This window comes from Plectrocnemia conspersa, unplaced genomic scaffold (assembly GCF_051122295.1).
Source record: "Plectrocnemia conspersa isolate PC_06_02 unplaced genomic scaffold, ASM5112229v1 ptg000003l, whole genome shotgun sequence".
In the NCBI taxonomy this organism is placed as follows: Eukaryota; Metazoa; Arthropoda; class Insecta; order Trichoptera; family Polycentropodidae; genus Plectrocnemia; species Plectrocnemia conspersa.
Genome location: NW_028277167.1, coordinates 20,277,783 through 20,297,400, shown reverse-complemented (window position 1 = coordinate 20,297,400; position 19,618 = coordinate 20,277,783). Strand labels below are relative to the sequence as shown.

The 19,618-nt window shown below is 31.7% G+C and overlaps 1 protein-coding gene across 3 annotated transcripts in view; it reads left to right on the top strand.

Moving 5' to 3' along the window:
• Positions 1–19,618, top strand: part of LOC148236892 (paired box protein Pax-6-like) — a 93,846-nt gene that overhangs the window by 68,133 nt on the left and 6,095 nt on the right. For 2 of the 3 annotated variants that reach the window (XM_088183058.1, XM_088183059.1), the window contains exons 5-8: positions 5,261–5,410; positions 8,486–8,568; positions 13,652–13,866; positions 15,903–16,102. In XM_088183058.1, the coding sequence (XP_088039184.1) occupies positions 5,261–5,410; positions 8,486–8,568; positions 13,652–13,866; positions 15,903–16,102 (648 nt within the window). The remainder of the gene's footprint in view (positions 1–5,260; positions 5,411–8,485; positions 8,569–13,651; positions 13,867–15,902; positions 16,103–19,618) is intronic. The other variant, XM_088183060.1, reaches the window with a different exon arrangement.

Here is a 19,618-nt window from a genome sequence, read left to right as displayed (position 1 = left end):
CCTAAGCGAATCTTCTGCCCTATTTATAAATGAAAATATTTTATTACCAGTTGAAAGATGCTGTATTTAGACCTTACCATTACGAAATAGGCGTACTATATTTTAATTTGTTTAGTAATAATATGTCTAAATTTCCATGCAATAGTTAGTTAAATTTGATTTAAATATAGAATTTAATTTAGTTCTCAATTTAGACCACCTATTTTTTTTTTAGTATACGATTGCTCAAATTGAACAAGACAAATGTTCGAACTTTTCATTTTATGACCTGATAACTACATTTTAAAAGCATGTATCGTATTTTTAATTGGTAAAATTAAAATCCGTAGTTTTTACCATCAATCGTACTTAACGGTGCAATGTTTACAATATTAATTTATTTAACTTTAAATTAAATTTAATTAGTGGCATAATAGGTTGCCCCAACGCGTCACAATGGTAAAAAACAATACATAGTATTATTATAATAAAAGTAAGATAAAAAAGAATGCATAGAAAGAAAGAAAAAAAATCATATATAATATTAAAATTAAATTATTCGAACTGAACCAGCTCCTCGTTGCCGACATTAAACATATCAATATGCAACGCTAGCATATGATGGCAATAGCCATTTGCGTAATGCATAATGCAGTCGCCTACTCAAGAGTTCTTTGAGCATCTCAATCAAGTTATATATATACCATGTAATAAATATATATCTGATATGTTAAAAGTACTGAATATGTAAATTATGCCTGTATTAATTATTATGTATATTTTGACACTTTTCTCGTATTAATTATAAATAAAAATATAATTTATCTAATTCTAAATATTAATGAACTTCTAAAATTTAGGTTAAATTTGATAAAATGTATATAGAGCAATTATTAATATGGTTACTTCAAGGCGATATTCCAATTATTTTAAGAAGTTTACCAGAATATTCACTGTTCTGTTATGATTTATTAGTATTTGTTTTATTTTACTTTATATGTATATATATATATATGTATAAGCACACAGCAATATTGCATATCTCGTAGTATCAGAAGTCTTCAAATTTAATGTACAAAAAATAATAATCATTTAAACAAATATAAAAAATCATACTAATGTTGTTTAGTGTCACATATTTGATTTACCTTTATATTGTACAAGAGATGTGTACTCTTCAAGGCTTCAAAAAATGAAATTAATTTGCAATACATAAAAATAAAGAGGCAAAGCAGCGTTTTTCCTGTATTTGTCTTAACAAAAACTCGGTTCTTTTGTGATCTAATATAATATTGCAGGAAGGCGATCTTATAACCTTCGCCAAACAAGAAAGAGCGCTGCGCCCCCGCGAGCGACCCTAGCGCTAAAGGGCAAAAGGGAGGAAAATAAAAGTTGAAATGAAAAATAAAAAAAAAACGGAAAAGAAAAAGAAGGAACGACGAAGAAAGGGAAAAAAAGAGGCGCGCGAAAGGGACGCGCTAGCCGCGCATGAACAAGAGGAAAGGAGCCGCGGCGGAATGAAATAAAATGAAATAGAGAAAAAAATTGTGGAAAAAATAGCACAAAGGGAAGCTTGGTGGAGATAAAACGAAATTGGAGTTATCGGAGCGTGCACAACAGTTGTCGGACGGGCGTGGGTTGGGTCGTGTGTAACGAAAAGGGCCCCGGCCATTTTTCCGCAAGATTTTTCCGAAACAGAAAATCTTACTGTCTCGCATGACGACGACAACAACTCTCTATCTCCCTTGCTCTCTTCCCTTATTCGTACGCTGATTAAAAACGAACTGCATCGAGGGATGACGGACCCTATTCGAGCCATACACAAACCCTTTGGATGACTTCAAAGACCGGTCATGGCCAGGGCGCATCCACAAATATGCGCTCCAGAATTACAATAATTGAAACCTTTATTACTAAATTTTTTGGTAACACACAAATTATTGCGTGTTACTGAATTAATTTAAAAAATTTATAATATTAAAAATAATGATAAATGGTTAGTGGTTACATTATTTATCAACACCAATTTTTCCCAAATAATATTTCATCTGACATATCTGAATAAATAAACATCATTATTTTATCTAGATAGAAAAACACAAGATTTTTATGTAGACTTTGTGATTGAACTCACTGTTTTACATCAAAGATAAAATAACTTGATTTATATGTACATATATCACACGCATATTTCAACTTAATCATTATTTTTTCAATGCGATTCTATTTATAAAAATATTTTATGAAATTCATCGTTGTTTCCATAATCTTTTGCATTATTGCAATACTATTTTTATTATTTATATAAATACGCTTTAAATTTGTGATGTTTTAATATTTAAACAATTAAGTATTAGTAGCGATTGTTTGAGAATTATTACTCGAAAAAAAATTTGCCGATTTATTGAAAAATTTCATAGAGCCTTTTTATATAAAAAATTTAATTTGTACAAATATATTTAAATGTTTTAAAACCGCTGCACAAGAAAGAGTGGGTTCCTGCCAGATGTTTGAAACATAAATGCTTTCTTGGAAGCATCGGCATATTACGATGTATGAAGAATTGGAACGAATTTTTTTTTACCGAAAATTTACTAATAAAAATAAATTAATAGACAAGTATTATTAATTTTATATATTTTTATATTATTTATCAAAATCTAAATCTCATAAGTATAAAATATCGAGAAAACAAACTGCGCAGCTAGTTGATGCATCTATATAACCAAAAAGAACTGTCAATGAAAATCTTAATTTATAATAAATTATGATGTGAACTATATAAGTTATTTTCTTTTGCTAACATATGCATTTATGTTTATGGTCATTTTTTTATAGCTGGATTTGACGATTAGCTAAATACATTATTTTATTGCAAACTAATCTTGATCACGATTTTTTGCTACAATGACTACAATAATTTTTAAAAAATACGTGTTTATAGAGATGTTGCTTAACTGCTTACGAAGAATGCATACAAATAAATACTTCTGATTTAGAAAAATAAATAATGTTTACCAAATTTTAGACCATTTTTAATCTAAAATGGTAACTAGATGCTTATTTTAATTAAATTACGAAATATTACTTCAAAAAAAATTTAATGTTAAAACGAAAATAAATTAAGCTTTGACAGTATTGTCCCATCAATTTAGTTTTATACACTTGGTGAACATTTACTAAATTCTGTATAATCATAGTTTTAAAAAGACAGGCATAATTAAAACAAAAGTTATTAAGCTTTGCTAAGCTATTAAGCTTAGCAAAGCTTTACCTTTCTTTCCAATCTATAATGATTTGTTACTCACAAGTTTTTAAATATTTATTTTCAATTTTAGACTACAATTCTAGGGGTTCAGACTTTAATAACATATTTTTAAATAAACACATGATATTCTATATGATCTAGCCAGTTAATTAATCATCACGATATTCATCCGTGAGATTTGAAAAATCCAGGTAAACCTAATCTATGATAATCGATCAAAAGTATAATTATATAATAATCACTTAATACGATCTTCCAGATGTGATACAAATTTAAAAACACTAAGGTCTATAGTCAGCTACTTAAACCACTAGTCATACTGAATTTTATGATGATGAAAACGTGAACCATAAAAATATATATAAAAAAAAAAAATCAATGCATATAAATTGAGTTAAGAAATAAATGCATATAAGTTGAGTAAAAAAAAATGCAAACACATTTTTCAGTCAAAATAAAATTTTATATATTCTATGTAATAACTATTATTTTTTTACAACCGATCACTGAAAATACCTCAAAAATACCTATACTTTTTGCTGAAAAATTATGAACGTAAATAAACTGGTGTTTTTTACTATAAAAAGAACTGAGGGTCTTACTATTACAATATATTAATAAATTAAGATAAACCACGTATAATTTTGTCTTTTCTATATTCTAAGTTAAAAAATATGCAGGTTGACATGTAAGTTTATCGATACTATAATAGCACGGTACACAATATGTAACATTATGGATCACTACTAGATATTTATTTACCTTCCGTTGCAACATAACAGCGCCCAATGCATTACAATGGAGTACACACAAATCTACAGACAGCAGACTGAAATCACTATTTTATATATAAACTATTATTACAGCTTACATTGAATATATGTCACTATGCACATTCCAGCTCAATCATTCTTCAAATACTTATCATGATATTCATCCGCGAGATCACAAAAAATAGGATTACCTTATCTGTGATGATCAATCAGAATTATAATTGTATATTTATCACTAATTTTCATCTTCCAGAAACGATATAAATTAAAAAAACACTAGTCTTCATATAGATTTGAGTCCATCTTTCAGTCACTGGCTTATACCACGGGTTTATCGTAATGGTATTTTAAATTGATGTATTTATCTAAAGCAATATATATTATATTTCTAAATCAATGTGTGTTTATTTTATATTGGAGATATGTACATAGACTTAAGGCTATAAATTATTATTTAAAAGCCTGTCTATTTAATACATCTAAATATATTATTTATAAAAACATGCTACACTAAACATACTTACACATGTCACCGACGCACGAATTATACTAATTTATCTCTTCGGGGGATGTCAGATCAATCATTTAATACCAAGGGTAGGTACAATTACATTTAGGGTAGCACGCGCCGGGGAGGTTTGTCCATTGATTTTAATACAATATATTAGACCAATTCCGTTTACCGTCACTAAGTACGTTTATGTATTTAATACATCATTTAATCTGATGTATCTTCACCCCCCATATGAAATAAATACTTTTAAGTTATTTATCTAATTAAATATTAAATTATACATACATTGGTTGCTCTATTTCAGATATTATATATTGTATTTAATTATATATACATTGTGTTCATTCATGTCCTGGCATCTCCTCACTGCGCCAGTCAGTGCAAAACTAATGAATAATCCAATTTGTCTAGGCAAACGAAATTGTAGCATATCTGCTCTAAAGTGGATTAGAGACCGAGTTTTATTGCGCGGCGATCATTTGTTGCACAAAAGTTGCATTATTAAATTAGCAACGGGGGGATTTTCATTAGCAGTATCCAGGGGACAATCGGTATAACCCTCCCGGAGGATAGCATTTGTCGCGGACAAGAATCGTTTATATGGTCGGACGCTATTGATGTATGAACGGGGTGGTTCGAATCCGCCCTAATTGCGCCCCTAGCTGCCAAATTAGATCAATTTGAAATTTTAATCAATTTAATTTTTTTTTTTCTTATTTTTTACAGACCACCTTCATTCTGAGACCGGTTCGGATGGAAATAGCGAGCACGCATCGTCCGGAGATGAAGACTCGCAAATGAGGCTTAGGCTAAAAAGAAAATTGCAAAGGAATAGGACTTCATTCACGAATGAACAAATTGATAGCCTTGAAAAGGGTAAATAATATTTTTTTAATTATTAAATTCAAAATATTTTTGGAATGCGTTACGTGTGTGGGTTGTAAAGCGCGAGCGATAAATGTCGCTAACGTCTGCGCACGCTTGATCGCATTGATGCCTCGCGATGTCTTATTTATTTAAATTAATTTAATTAATTTACATTAAGTGAAATTAAAAACTACAATATATAAGTTATTGATAACAGAAATTTAAAAACTATATAATAAATAAAATATTAGTTATAAATATAATAATAAATATATTTATTTTATTTGCACAGAATTAAATGCACTTTTATCGATATTTAAATTTTCTGAAAAAACTTCGAATAACTAGACAAAATTATCTAATATTGAAAATAGTGATCATATCAGTCAACTTGATCTTCAGTGCAATTTTTATATATATACATAAATGATATTCCGTATGAACTGAAGTAGCTTATTATTCGATTTTTTTAATACCTATTATGTTCGACTTATCTCGATTTAAATCATTACGATATATTTCCATAATATTAGAAAAATCTGTGATGATTAATCAGAGTTATGATTATACAGTAATCACAAAATCCGATCTCCCAGAGATTTACATGGGATTCGAACTCAGATTTTTCAGTTAATAGACACTGACTTACACCGCTAATCTTTCGTGCCGGTTATCATAAAATCATTTGAATTGCAATTCAAATTAAAAAATATTAAAATTGCAAATTAAATTTAATATAATAATATTTTCTAATATTAAAATTGTATATGATAGCTTTCGAATAGATATAATTAAAATAAAATAACAATTTTATTGATAATAACTAAATAGTTTAATTGTGTGCTAAAGATATGTGCATTTAAGTAAATATTTCGTTACATAAAACAAATTCTTCATATGTAAATAATAATAAGGTAAATCTTCGAATTTTTTCTTCGGAAAAAGATTCGTTTCAGAGTTATTCATGTGGTGTTCACTGTCCTAACGAATCATTATTTACGCTTAATCTGTTCTACAATAATAATCAAATAATTCGTTTTATGGAACAATTATTTTATATATTGCTCATTTATATCATCCTCAATTTATTTATATGAAACTAAAGTGACCATGTGTAATTTATTTATTATATTTTTTATACATATATGGTATTCTTTATGAGCCGTAATAAAATATTTAAAAAAATCAACTAATACGTGAAACCCATCTTAAATAAAATTAATCATCACCATATTTATATGTGAGATTAAGATAATATAGGATTGATCGGAATTATAATTATATAAGTATCACTGATCCAATTTGACCTTCACGAGACATTCTTATATTCTTCTCGAGTAAATATTTGTTTATAAGACTAAGTTTATTATGTTTTTACAAAACACAATTTAGCAGCTCATCTAGAATATTTATTGTTCTTATTAAATAAAATCTATTTTAATAATATGAACTAAAAATGTGTATTTTGGAGCTCATAGAAATCATTTGTTACGTTTCTGAACATAGATAAAATTATTTGTGTATTTATGACCGAAAGTTGTAACGCATTGGGCTTACGCCTGTAAGGTTAGAACGGAAGATTAAATAATTTTTAAAAACAAGCCTTTAAAAATCCATAATTTTAAGCCTATTTCAAAATATATTAATTATGCATAACAACAAATTTGAATTAGACAGCTTTTCCACGCAAGAATCGCAGTCAGGTCTGTAGGCCTCATACGTCTGAGCGGCGTCTGCGATTCCGCACCCGCTAGAACGAGACGCCCTCTTCCGGTGGTAATGGAGGCTAATCCGGGGGCGCCTTTGTGCCGCTGGCGTCTAGCAGACACGCCATGGCTAAAGACCGTGCAAATCTTAGCGTTGTCTACGGGCGTCCATTGTAGCCACGCTAATGAATCGAAAATTGATTTAAAACCACTTAACGCGACGCCACTGCGCTCGGCGCGCGGCGATGCGGGTAAGGAACCGCACACACGTTAGGCGTTCGATAAGAATATAATGCATTCATTTTTTATTTGTCACATATAGGGATTCCAATCCCGGGCCAAAATTTTGATCCCGGGATTTCGGTATTGCAATTAGTCGATCCCGGGATCCCGGGACCAGTCCCGGGATAATTTTCATGTTATTTTATCGATAAAAATAATTTAAAATGAATAATACAATATATTTTTACATCTGTTTTTTATAACGTACAATGTATAAAGTACGTATAATTTTAGTCTTGGACTTAAAATAGAAAATAATTTAATAAAAATAAAAAAGGGAAGGTCTTATATATTTATTTGAGAAGAAAAAAATGAACTTTTGACAATGTATGTACATACTATGTACATTCATAGACACAATTAATTGAAAACATTATTTTGAATAAAACTCACGAAGTAACATCAAAGCATCAAGTGTTTTATCATTTAGCCTTGATCTGATTTTGGTTCCTAAGCAGGCTGCTGCTGAAAAAGCACGTTCAGACTCACAGCCTCAAAGATTCACAGATGACACGTGCAACTTGCGCAAGTTTGTACACGAAATATAACGATGTTGTCAATAATAATTCGATTGTGCTTGATAAATCAACCAATCCGAAAAATTCGGGATTATGTTTTATAATCCCGGGACTCATCGGGTATTGAAAATCGTCCGGGATCCCGGGATCCCGGGATTCGGGATCCCGGGATTGGAATCCCTAGTCACATATAACTGTGTTTTTGTGTTTCTCGTGTACAATAATTTGTTTAAATGTTATTATTATTGGTAGAAGGCTTTCGTTACAAATAAAAGCTAAGTATGGAAATAGTTTACATCTGTTTTAATAGCTATATACTATTACTATTTCTATACTTTAAATACGTGTACTCATACTTACATATAAATATAATTCGTAATATTATCATAAAGCAAAATAATATATTAATTAATGTTTAATTAGATTTCTACAACTGGATGTATGTTTCAAATTGCTTTGATTATAAGCAATTTGAAACATAGTCAAAAGTAAAAAGTCAATGAAAACCGATTTATTTTATATATAGTATAATATTGTTTTAACATATAATGTTATTTAACATTGAAATATTTGTGCAGAGTTCGAGAGGACGCATTATCCGGACGTGTTCGCGCGGGAGAGACTGGCCGAGAAGATTGGATTACCCGAGGCACGTATCCAGGTAAACCCTTATGAACACACACACCCACGGGAGAGGGTAAAAGCTTGAAAATTTTCACAAAACATCTTCAACTTATCTGGTACGTATTGAGCATAGGATTCCAGTAAGCTGTGCCATTTTTGGGTCACGCTCGTAAAAAAGTCGATAACATCAACCCCTAGAGGTATGTATAAGAAATATTATATAATGTCTCTGAGTTTGTACCAAATCTACTCTGCGGGTAAGTATGTATATTTAATTAAAATTTATTTTGGAAGCGTATTACTTTTATTAAGTATTTTTCCGAGCCGTTTTCCATTGAAAGCGTACCTGAAAAATTTCACTTAAGGTCAAACTTTTTGCTCGTCGACTTATAACATCGTTAGAGTTTTTCTTCCGAGAAACTTTTCACGGTGTCATTTCTGTCTTGAAAAAGGTCGCGCGCAAAAAAATCTACTCTGACAAAATGAAAATTTGCGTCGGACGCATTAGAAATATTCGGACTAGCAGCAGTACAATTTAGTACAGAGGTATGCGCTAGCAACGTTCACGTGAAAAGTGAGGATAAAAAGAATACAGCCGCAAGCATGAAAGGGATGTGCTTTTTGCTGAAAAATATAATACCCAGCGGTGAATAGAATCAAACCAAGGAAGCGGAAACCGTTTTAATGTAATGAGAAACTAACAAAACAAAACTTACCTCGCATGCAGCTCGAATAAAGCGAGGAGATAGATGGAGAAAAAAATGGCGCAGGGAAAAGCTGAAAAACAGCTCATCCCCATAACGAAATCACGGTCTGGTAAAGTTATTCATAAAATATAAGCGCATAAAAGTACCGAGCGCGCAGTTAGGGGTTTCGAAATATATGTATATCTATAAGCATAGTCTTTAATTTTTAGTTCTTTGACTTAAGAGTGGTAAAAGTCGGTTTCTTTTGCTTTAACTGTCCCACCCTATCGCGCGAGTTTAAATTATATTCCGCTAAAACATTTGTACAGACACTTTCAAAAGCATACATTATGAGTTCATCCCTCTCTCTTATGAAGGCTTTAATGGCGGTTTCTAAACATGCAGTATTACGCATTAAATATCTGCTCTTAAGCAAACGCTTCGCATTCAACCCAAAGTCAACATTATAGACCCCTCAAACGAATTCACGGTGGGTTGAAAGAGGGGTATCTCTTCATACTCAAAGCACATTGAAATTAATTTACTTTGCTACGATGATGGAAAATATTTTTTTATTACAATATTAACATAAAATTTAATGAAAACTTATGTAATACATACATATTTTAGAAATTGTATGCATAAGAGGACTTAACGCCGGTCGTAGTAAATAATGCGTAATGTCGAACGTATACGGGGTTTGTGTGTTTCGTTTACGCGCCATTAGCGGCGCGCGATGTATAGCTCTAGACATGGAACTTGTCCTATTGCAATAGTGTGAGTAAATATGTATACTAATCTGCACTGATTGGACCCTGTAAAATAATTTTTGACGTAAAGACTTTTTAGTGGACGGCGATAACATAGGGATGGTTTAGGATCAAGCGGTAGCGGCGAAATACTTTCCCTATCGCTCGCTCGCGTGTTAAGTGACTAGAGTGAGTGAGAGATAAGGCATTCGGACCGTATCCCCTTATCGCTCACACACTCTCGTCACTTAACACGCAAGCGAGCGAAAGGGAATGTATCTCACCATACGCGCCTGTTGGTGTTAGGTAGAATGGGTGTGAGTCAATAGGCAATTGGCACAGAGCAAAGCTGTCGTCTGTTGAGTACACGGTGTTTATCAAGTATTGAGATGTCGGAATACAGCAAATTAGGGCAAGGAAGAGCATTATCGGGACAAACTAAAGAAATGGCTTTAAACGTATATACATATTTTAAAAAGATGGACGATACTAGCAAATCGGTAATTATTGATAAAATGACAATAGATTCAGTAAAAAAACTAGTGGAAGAAAAAATAAATATCATAACTGCCAACGAATGGAGTAATGTCTGCCGAAATGCAACTCAAGGTTGTCATTCACGTATTTAATACATTTTAAAATCGTCATAATTTCTAAAGTATTTAATATAATTTAATAAAATTTTTAATTCTAAATTCCCCATATACATACCAAGTTTACAAATTCTAAAGATCCATGGAAGAACCATTGATATTAGCTTAGTAAAACTATCACAATGCGACAAGTAAGACAAAAAAAATCCCTTCCGCCAGCCACATGTCAATAAACCATCCCTATCCAGGTATAAAAAATGCTTTGAACATAATTGCAACAAAAAAACAGTCCATTGAAAATCTGACATAAATACGATCTGTTTCATTTAATATTTAAAAATAAATGCTACAAAAAAATAATATTAGAAAATAAATTAATAACAAAATGTAAGACATTCATCAAACACCCTGTGACTCACACACACGCAATCGGACAAGTTCTGAGTCTAGAGCTCTACGCGTTAAATTTATTTATTTGAAAGCAAATAATAATAAATTTGTTTTGCAAAAGCGCTAAACTAAATAATTGAAATGGTGCTCGCATCGCATGTAAATTTCAGCTCAAAAATTCTTAGAAGGACTGACAAACTTTCATTACTTACATTCTATTGTTAAAATATGCGACTTTTAATTGAGCTCTCTATTAATATCTTTGTATGTGCCTTTAAAATAATTACATATTATATACTTACATTTTTTATTAATTATAATTTCAATATTAAAATAGGTTTAGTTAAGTTCAAATTTTAATGCCTAAAAATATTTTTGTCTGCCTAATGTCATATTCATGTAATTAATTGTCATTAAAATACTTTAATGTTACCTACTTATAAAAAAATATGGCAAATCCAATTTTTAAAAATATCCTTAGCCTTCATGACCGATAGTAGTTATTTTTATTTATCCGAAAATTCGAATATATTTGTAAATTTATAAAAAATCGATAACAATAATAAATATAGGTTCATATACATATATGTTATAAAAAAGGCAATAAAAAGTATTAAGAGTATTTATTAATAAACTTTAAATTACTTTAAACTATACCAGTTACCGATAAGACAAAAAAGAATTAGCATTATTTGTATTGACTAGTCGTAGAAAAAGTCCACAGCTGCATAATATTAAATCAAAAATTAAATTATTATTTGATGGCAGAATGCAATTTTTTCAGTTATTTTCTCAGAAACTGTTATCATTAAAAGAACACGCAAATTTTTGTGGCACAGTACGATTTTTTAATATGTGTTTTGAGATGTCATTTTGTAAATACATTTATCGTCGAATAATTTTAGAAAAGCTGCTTATTCATTTCATAAAATAACAATTTTAAGAATGGTATAGCGTAGTCTGTAACGTCTAAGACTAGTAGCTCTGTAACTAACTAGTAACTTTATTTATAAAAATGCGCTAATATTAAAAAAAATCGGCTCCAGCTGTAGTGACATCTATTGATTATAAATTGTATAGCACATAATAATTTATAATTAATAATATAAATGTCACCGATTCCCAGACTTTTAGTCTAGAGGTTAATACTTTTTTGTATGTATAATTGACTTACTCAGTTGGTACAGATTTGTCCGTTGTAACGCATTAGGCTTACACATGTCAGATTACAACGGAAGATTTAATAAAAATAAATAATGTTGCTATAATTTTTGGAATATATATTTCCATATTAAATTGGGCTTTAAATCTGGGACTAGCGCCACCAGCTAGTAGTAGCTCGCAATCTTTGGCGATTTAAAAAAAATAAATTTTAAAATAATTTAATAATTCCCTTTAATCGACGCCCTAGCATTGGGTAGGTACCGTGCGTCGGGACGCATGTTCCCGTGGAGCGTTATTGATCTTGCCGGTTGTGCCGACAGACGGAAAACAACTGATGGTTCGTCCTTTTTACATCGCCCTTCCCGATCATCTCGCCGCTACGCCGTAGACGCTTCGCACAGTGAGCGCCGTAGACGTCTAACAAAATCGCACAACTCTACAAAATTTATTATAATCAATCTGACGACGTGTGCATGAGTTATACGCTCAGTTTTGGCCCGGAAAAACTGGAGACGCCATATTAATTTCGGCCATAAATCATGGACAAACTTTTTCTTTCTCCCCTTCCGGTCGCCAGTCGGCCTGACCCGGCTTCGGAAAAGTGCGTCGGGAAAATATGAAAATGGCGGAGGGTCCGAGCGTCGCGGCATTATGGGCCGTTTCCGGCCGGAACCGGAAGCACGTCCACGCCCTCTGTCATCGACCGCCCCAAACACGAGCCTCCTTCCGCTCCGGCCATTGTTGTTGACAAACCGTCCTTCATAATGTCAACGATTTTTTTCTCTCTCTTACCATGTCTTGCACATATTTTACTCCGACGCTCCATTTCGTTGACCCTTTTGTTGTGACGCCATTACTCATAAGGCTGCGTCGTTAATCTTGGCGGATTTACATGAGAGTATTTTTTTTCATCGTTCAGCGTCCAGTTATTATTATTCATATGGCGATGCGACCATTTTTCAAATCAAATTTCCCTCTTGCGAGATTCACGGGTCACTAATTTGTATTGTGACAATGATAAAGTAAGATTGCATGCAATGTTTGCTATCTATAAAATATATAAAAGCGAGAAAAGTTTCGCAAAACTAAAACCCCTCTTCGGCGTCTGATAATATATAAAATTTTATTACGGCCTCGATCGACTCACTTTGACGTTTTTATTTAGATTTATCGTATATTAACCAAGCATACATATACTACGCTCAATTGGTGAACTTGACTATTATTACAAAAAAAGTAAAGCATTAAAATATATTCATACATTCATATATAAAAAAACCGCAAACCATTAACTTGCCAACCTCTCAGGATAGACAAAAAAACTGTCTGGTAAAGTAGTCCAGATAAACTTTAAATGAAAAATCAACAAATAAATATCAAAACAGACTTTATAAAATTCGTCGAATGACGCGTGAGAATAATATTGTTGTATATTATAAAATCTGCAACGCAAATTTTCATTTTGATCAGTCTCGGCCGATTGATTCGAAAATCGATCGTTAAATACTGATGATAATTGTTTTTTCTTGTGTCCTCAGGTGTGGTTCAGCAACCGTCGGGCTAAGTGGCGTCGAGAGGAGAAACTGAGGACGCAGAGGCGCGGCGGCGCCGGTGGTGGCAGTGGCGCGGCCGAACAGGGCGGCGGGAGCCCCCCGGCGCCTCCGCCCCCGCCGAGGCTCAACCTCAACGCGGGCTTCAACTCGATGTACCCCTCCATACCACAGCCCATCGCCACCATGGCCGACTCCTACAGGTGAGAGACTAACTTATGCGACCGTGTCGTTCAAGCGTTCAAGGTTACGAGGCTGCGACACTCCCTGTGCAAGTTTAGTCTTCAAGCTTTCGTGTTATGTGGTTTCAAGTTTTTTTAAATAAATTAGAAAACTTTTGTTTGGTCATTAAGGGTTAGCATCCCCAAACTATGTAAAAGCTCGGTTATGTAGGCATAGCTATGAATGACATTATACCTTTTGACTTCATGCTTTTGTTTAATCAAAAGTCCAATGATTACTAATTCGCCCACGAGAGGAATAAAAATAGTACAACTTCAATTATTCTATTTAAATTCATATATGGCTATCTTTTACATTATCACGGTAATAGTGTTCACCCACTTATACATGAAACTTACAATTTACAAATCTTCTCCGCTCATCTTCAAAAGTGCTTACTGAATTTATAGCAGCATACATATTTATTTCTGATTGAATGTACGGTAAATTTTCTAAATACATAAATGCGCAGGGTTTTTTTTATAATATTTACCATTACATTTTTAAAAATGCTCACTTCTTAGAAGTGCAAAATTTACGTCAAAATCAATCAAATCTAAGCAGCGGAAACGCTTGGTGTCCAACTTTATTAAAACCCCATTTTTTAATAATTTATTTTCATCTGCTAGCATACGTGTTTTGAATGCTTTGCTCGTGCCACTGAAACATATTATTGACGACCAAAAAAGCATTCATCTCTCAAGACAATTCCTGTCACATTGAGTTATTTATAGTTATATCGAAAGCGCGACGATTTGGAAATTGTATTTCTTTGAAGTGAAAAAGCAAATCAATGAGACTTTGGGATAAACACATTTTCGCCTTGAAAAGTTGCCTCAATTGCATATGCGTGTAGTGCTTTTATAACCAGTTAATTCAAGTTTGTCCTATGTTATTTAGCTTGAATTAATGCAATCAAAGAATTCAACTCGATATACAATATCGACAGAGTAAAATTATCTAGCTAGAATTGACAAATACACTTAATTGACTTTTGTTGCCGTAAAAAATTACGTGCGTTTGGAAAGCCTTTTACTTTATCGTTATAACTTGAATAATATGAATTTGTAGCAGGATTTTTGCCACAAGTCTTTAGTAAGATAGACAGAATGTCAATCATACATAGTATAGAATATTTGTTGGAAATACTATTTTTCATATAATATTATTAAATTTTGCTAGCTAGACATATTATGGCGATTCATAATTTTAAATATTTAAATTATTACTTTATTATTTAAAACATTGCAATTTATTTTTGGAAGAGTATCATAACAATAATATACGATGCTTATTTTGCCGTTAAAATTATACTCAATTATATAAATAAATACATATTTGGGATATTATTGCCACGTAAATTACTTATTACATATATTTTTGTTCAACGTGAATCTTAATTACCGTTTACCATAAAGATGCAACGGCATAAGGCAAAGATCTTTTTCACCGTTTCAATTTGCATAGAATACCCGCCGTTCCCCGACAATAAAAAGTAAAAGAAGAAAATTCCTTTTGTAAAAGTCGATTCGCTGAATTGTTCGGCGTATGGAGCGGTCCTTAAACATTCCCCAAGTCCGGGCGAACTAAGGCAAGATTAATTAAATAATTGACTAATGGTCCGGAAAACGGAGAGGAAGTTGTTTTAGTTACCTGAGCGAGAGGGAGAAAAAGGGGAAAAATGAGAAAGAAAGCGCGAGCTGGATAAGGACGGTAGCTACCATAAAACAATGAAGACAACTTTCAAACACATTACGACCGTTTTCATTGCCGTGTAAATACACGAATGGAAGACAAGTTGAAAAATAATCCTACTATAATTTGAGAGTGGAAGTTAGACTTTTTTTCCTAAATGGCAACATTATACATAATTTATTAGCTATACTGAGATTAAATATATCGGGAGTCGCATGACCTCTTATAATTTCTGTGAAATATTCTACTTTTGCTATTTATTTTTAAAACTTGTTTGAATAGTAACAGAGCTCTTATTTGCCTGTTCAATTATTAATATAAGTGTGTATGCTTTTGCTTGCAGCTCTATGTCAGGTGGGTTGAGCTCTAGCTGTTTACAGCAGAGGGACGGAGGATACCCTTACATGTTTCCGGACGCCCTTCATCCCTTGGGAGGATACGGCCCTAGAACGCCAGCACATCAGCAGCCTTTGAATCCTCATGCTTCCTATGGATCAGGCACCACATCGTCAGCGAGTACCGGTAAGGAAAACATATTGTAAACACTACTAATACATATAGATACTGGAAATACAATAAATGACAAATTCCACAAATATAGAAATTCATCTTTATTTTTACAAAATATAATAAATTACATTTTTCTGACTAGTATTTTTTTCTCGAAAAATCAGCTGATTTATAAAAAATTTTCATAGAGACTTCTTCGTACGAATTTTTTAAAATGTTTTACATCTGCTGAATTTTTTTATGTATACAACTGCACAAGAAAAGCTGCGTCCCTGCAAGACGTTTAAAAATATGCATGCTTTCTTAAAATATTTTAATAGAGGTCGGAAGTATCTGAACAACATAAAATTGTTTACGATTTTCTCAATTACTCTAATCGACTTATCTTTGTTTTGGTAAACTAAGAACTACAATAACAAGCAAAAAAAACCGACAGATTACAAAAATGTAAGGGAACTTTCCACAAAGCTACTCCATGAAATTTGCCTGCCGGTGAATTTAAATCTCGTTTTAAAAATAATCGAAAGTAGTTTTTCATCTTTATCTTGCTATAAATATCAAAAATGTAAAGTAGCAACAGTTGTTATTGACAACTCTCTCTACGATTCAGGTATAACTACGGAAGCCAGAAATTTCTTCGCAACTCGATCAATTGAAGTAGATCGATCCGTTCTGATCCTTTCATTATTCGCGTCCATTTTAACAAATCATCGTGTATTATCTTAAACTATGATCAAGATCTCTGTTCATCAATATTATAAAGATATCTACAATAAATTATTAGTCTCAGACAATTTGGCCTAACATATGCGATTTTTTTTTTTTTTTTTGAAAAAGTGATTATTTAGATTTTTTAAATAAGTTATGCTATACACATGTATGTGTTTAAAGAATTTGAGGTAATAAAAGCAATCATATTTAGCTATTATTATAAAACAAATTTTTCATTTTTATTTACTTAGAAAAATAAAAGATAAATTTGATGTAAAAAAACACCCGACCATACATTTTTAGTTTATAGCAGAAAAGAAAATATATTGCATTATTTTCCAATGAAAATTTTTTTTTTAAAAAAACGCAAATTTTTCATATGTTTTTTTATTTAAATATAATTATCGAGACTCACTTATTGCTAATATTTAACACCCATGTTTAGTGAAGCAAATTCCGTAGACTATTTGGGTAAAAATATGTTTGAATGGAGACAAAAATGTACAAATAGTATAAAGAATTTTGTGTATACAATACCTACTCAATACACTACTTGTTTTCATTATCATAAAAAAGGGCCGGCAGGCCGCAACGGCGCGGTCATTTCTCCGTTGCATTACATAATTATTGGGAATTACTAGGTAACGTTAGACTTGCCCGAGATAAAGCAAATGTATTTCTTTTATTTTGACACGTCGCGCATATCGTACAAGAAAATCGATTTAAAAAAAATATTTTTGCTACTACCGGTATTTCTTTTTTTAATTACAAGTAGTACCAAATGTTAATTTTTACCCCAATACTGGTATTATAAATGTCAATAACAGATTTTTCTGCATTAAATTTTTTATATTTTTAACAAGATAAAGATTGAAAACCACTTCGAATTACTGAAAAAACGAAATTTAAGTTCACCGACAGGTAAATTTAATGGCGTAATCTGTGTAAAACCCCGATATATTTTTGCAATCTGCTGATTCCCATGCAGAACCGTTTCTTCTGATCCTATTATTAATGTTCTTTTTTGCCATTCAAATACTTCCTAATAAAAGGTTCCAAGAAAACATTCATATTTTCAAACATCTGGCGTGGACCCACTTTTTCTGAAGACTTAGTTGTAAAACATTTAAAAATATTAAAACTAATTTGATTTAAAAAAATAAATAAGAATTATGGATTTAGTATTTTTCTCGAGAAATTCTCGATAATAAGCATTAAACTAGTTTTAATTTTAGTATAAAAATATATTTAATATCTAGCTATATATTACATTTGCACACACATCCGCGTGTATTGTAAAGTCGCTTTTGCGTTAATGTATTCAGAGAGAGAGATTGAAAACGGTGACCGCGCGCCGTGTGGAAATTCAGAGCACACATGAAATATTTTTTCTCCGTGGCAAATGGGAAATGTCACTTCCATGCCTATTTTTCACAGCCGCGCCACTTCCTCCCCACGCCAGCGAATTGAAATAATAAAAAACGAGTTCGTACGAAAAATAATCTCGTCCTGTTTTGGCGCGTTGACCGGGAACAATCTCATTTTCCAGACTACGTGATCGCGTGACTGGAAAACTGCTGACTCTTTTTTGAGGTGGAATACTTGTTCTGTCATATTTGCAATTAGTTATGATTTTTTAATAATATGAATAACCTGTATATGTGCATAAAATATGCCTTCATTATCATTAGCTATACACCCTTGGTGAACCTTAGCCTTTCCACTTTGATCTGTCTATACGAGGGGATTTCAAAGAGTTAGTTGAACTTAATAGAAAGGTAATGATAAGGGTAGTATTTTATTTATTTCTTCACGTAATTACTCTTTTCAAAACATTTTACCTAAATATGTTTGAGTACTATTATGTATGTGTTTTTGTATGTATGATTTGTTAATCTCTTGAAAATATAATTATTCTTTGGCTATTTACTTATTAGTCTAGAAACAAATAGAAGTTTAAGTCGGTTAAATTTAATGAATTGAAAGCCAAAAGAATATATTTTAGTGATCGTTTGTATCGATGAATAAGCCGAAATTTCTAGTCTTTTTCAATAATGTCAGTTTGTAACTTGTTAAAAAAGGCATGTTGCGTATTATTTATTTTCAAACTAATCCATTTTTTTGGTCCACTGATTTTACTGTGATTGGTAATGACTAATAAGTAATCAAAACTTGACACAAACAATTCTTTATTACGCTACATCAAAATTTCGTGCGCATATTAGGTCTAATGTTTACTTAAAATTGAATAAACACAACACAATTTCACGAAACTTCAATCGCGGATCACTCAAAATTTCTGCATTAACTGATTGATGTTTCGCCTTTTCTTAATCATTCAGCAGTTTAATATCATTCACGTCATTCAAAAATAAAAATTTAATGTTCACATAATGCTTCAATTGATCTATTTTAAAAAATATCAAAAATAAACCAAAATTGCCACTACATAAAAAAATACGTTTAACTTTCCAAAAGTCTATATGTCACTTCAACGAACTTTTTTGAACCCTCTCGTAGCTTACGTGTATAGCTGACTTGGGTCATCCGATTTTTCTTCGCCCGTCGATTTCGTCTATGTAGCTTTTTCGGGTTGATCTATCCACTTCTATACATTACACGTGACTAGTTATTATATGCTGGATGATATTTAGGTTTCCAAATAGGTGACATAGTAATTTTTTGTATTAAATTTTCTAACGTAAAAATGTTTTCTATATCAATATTTATCTTATCCTCTTTAACATTCTCGATGTTGAATATTTTATTAAACCGAAAAGTATGTAAAATATTTGCTTATTTTATTTTAAATGCCAT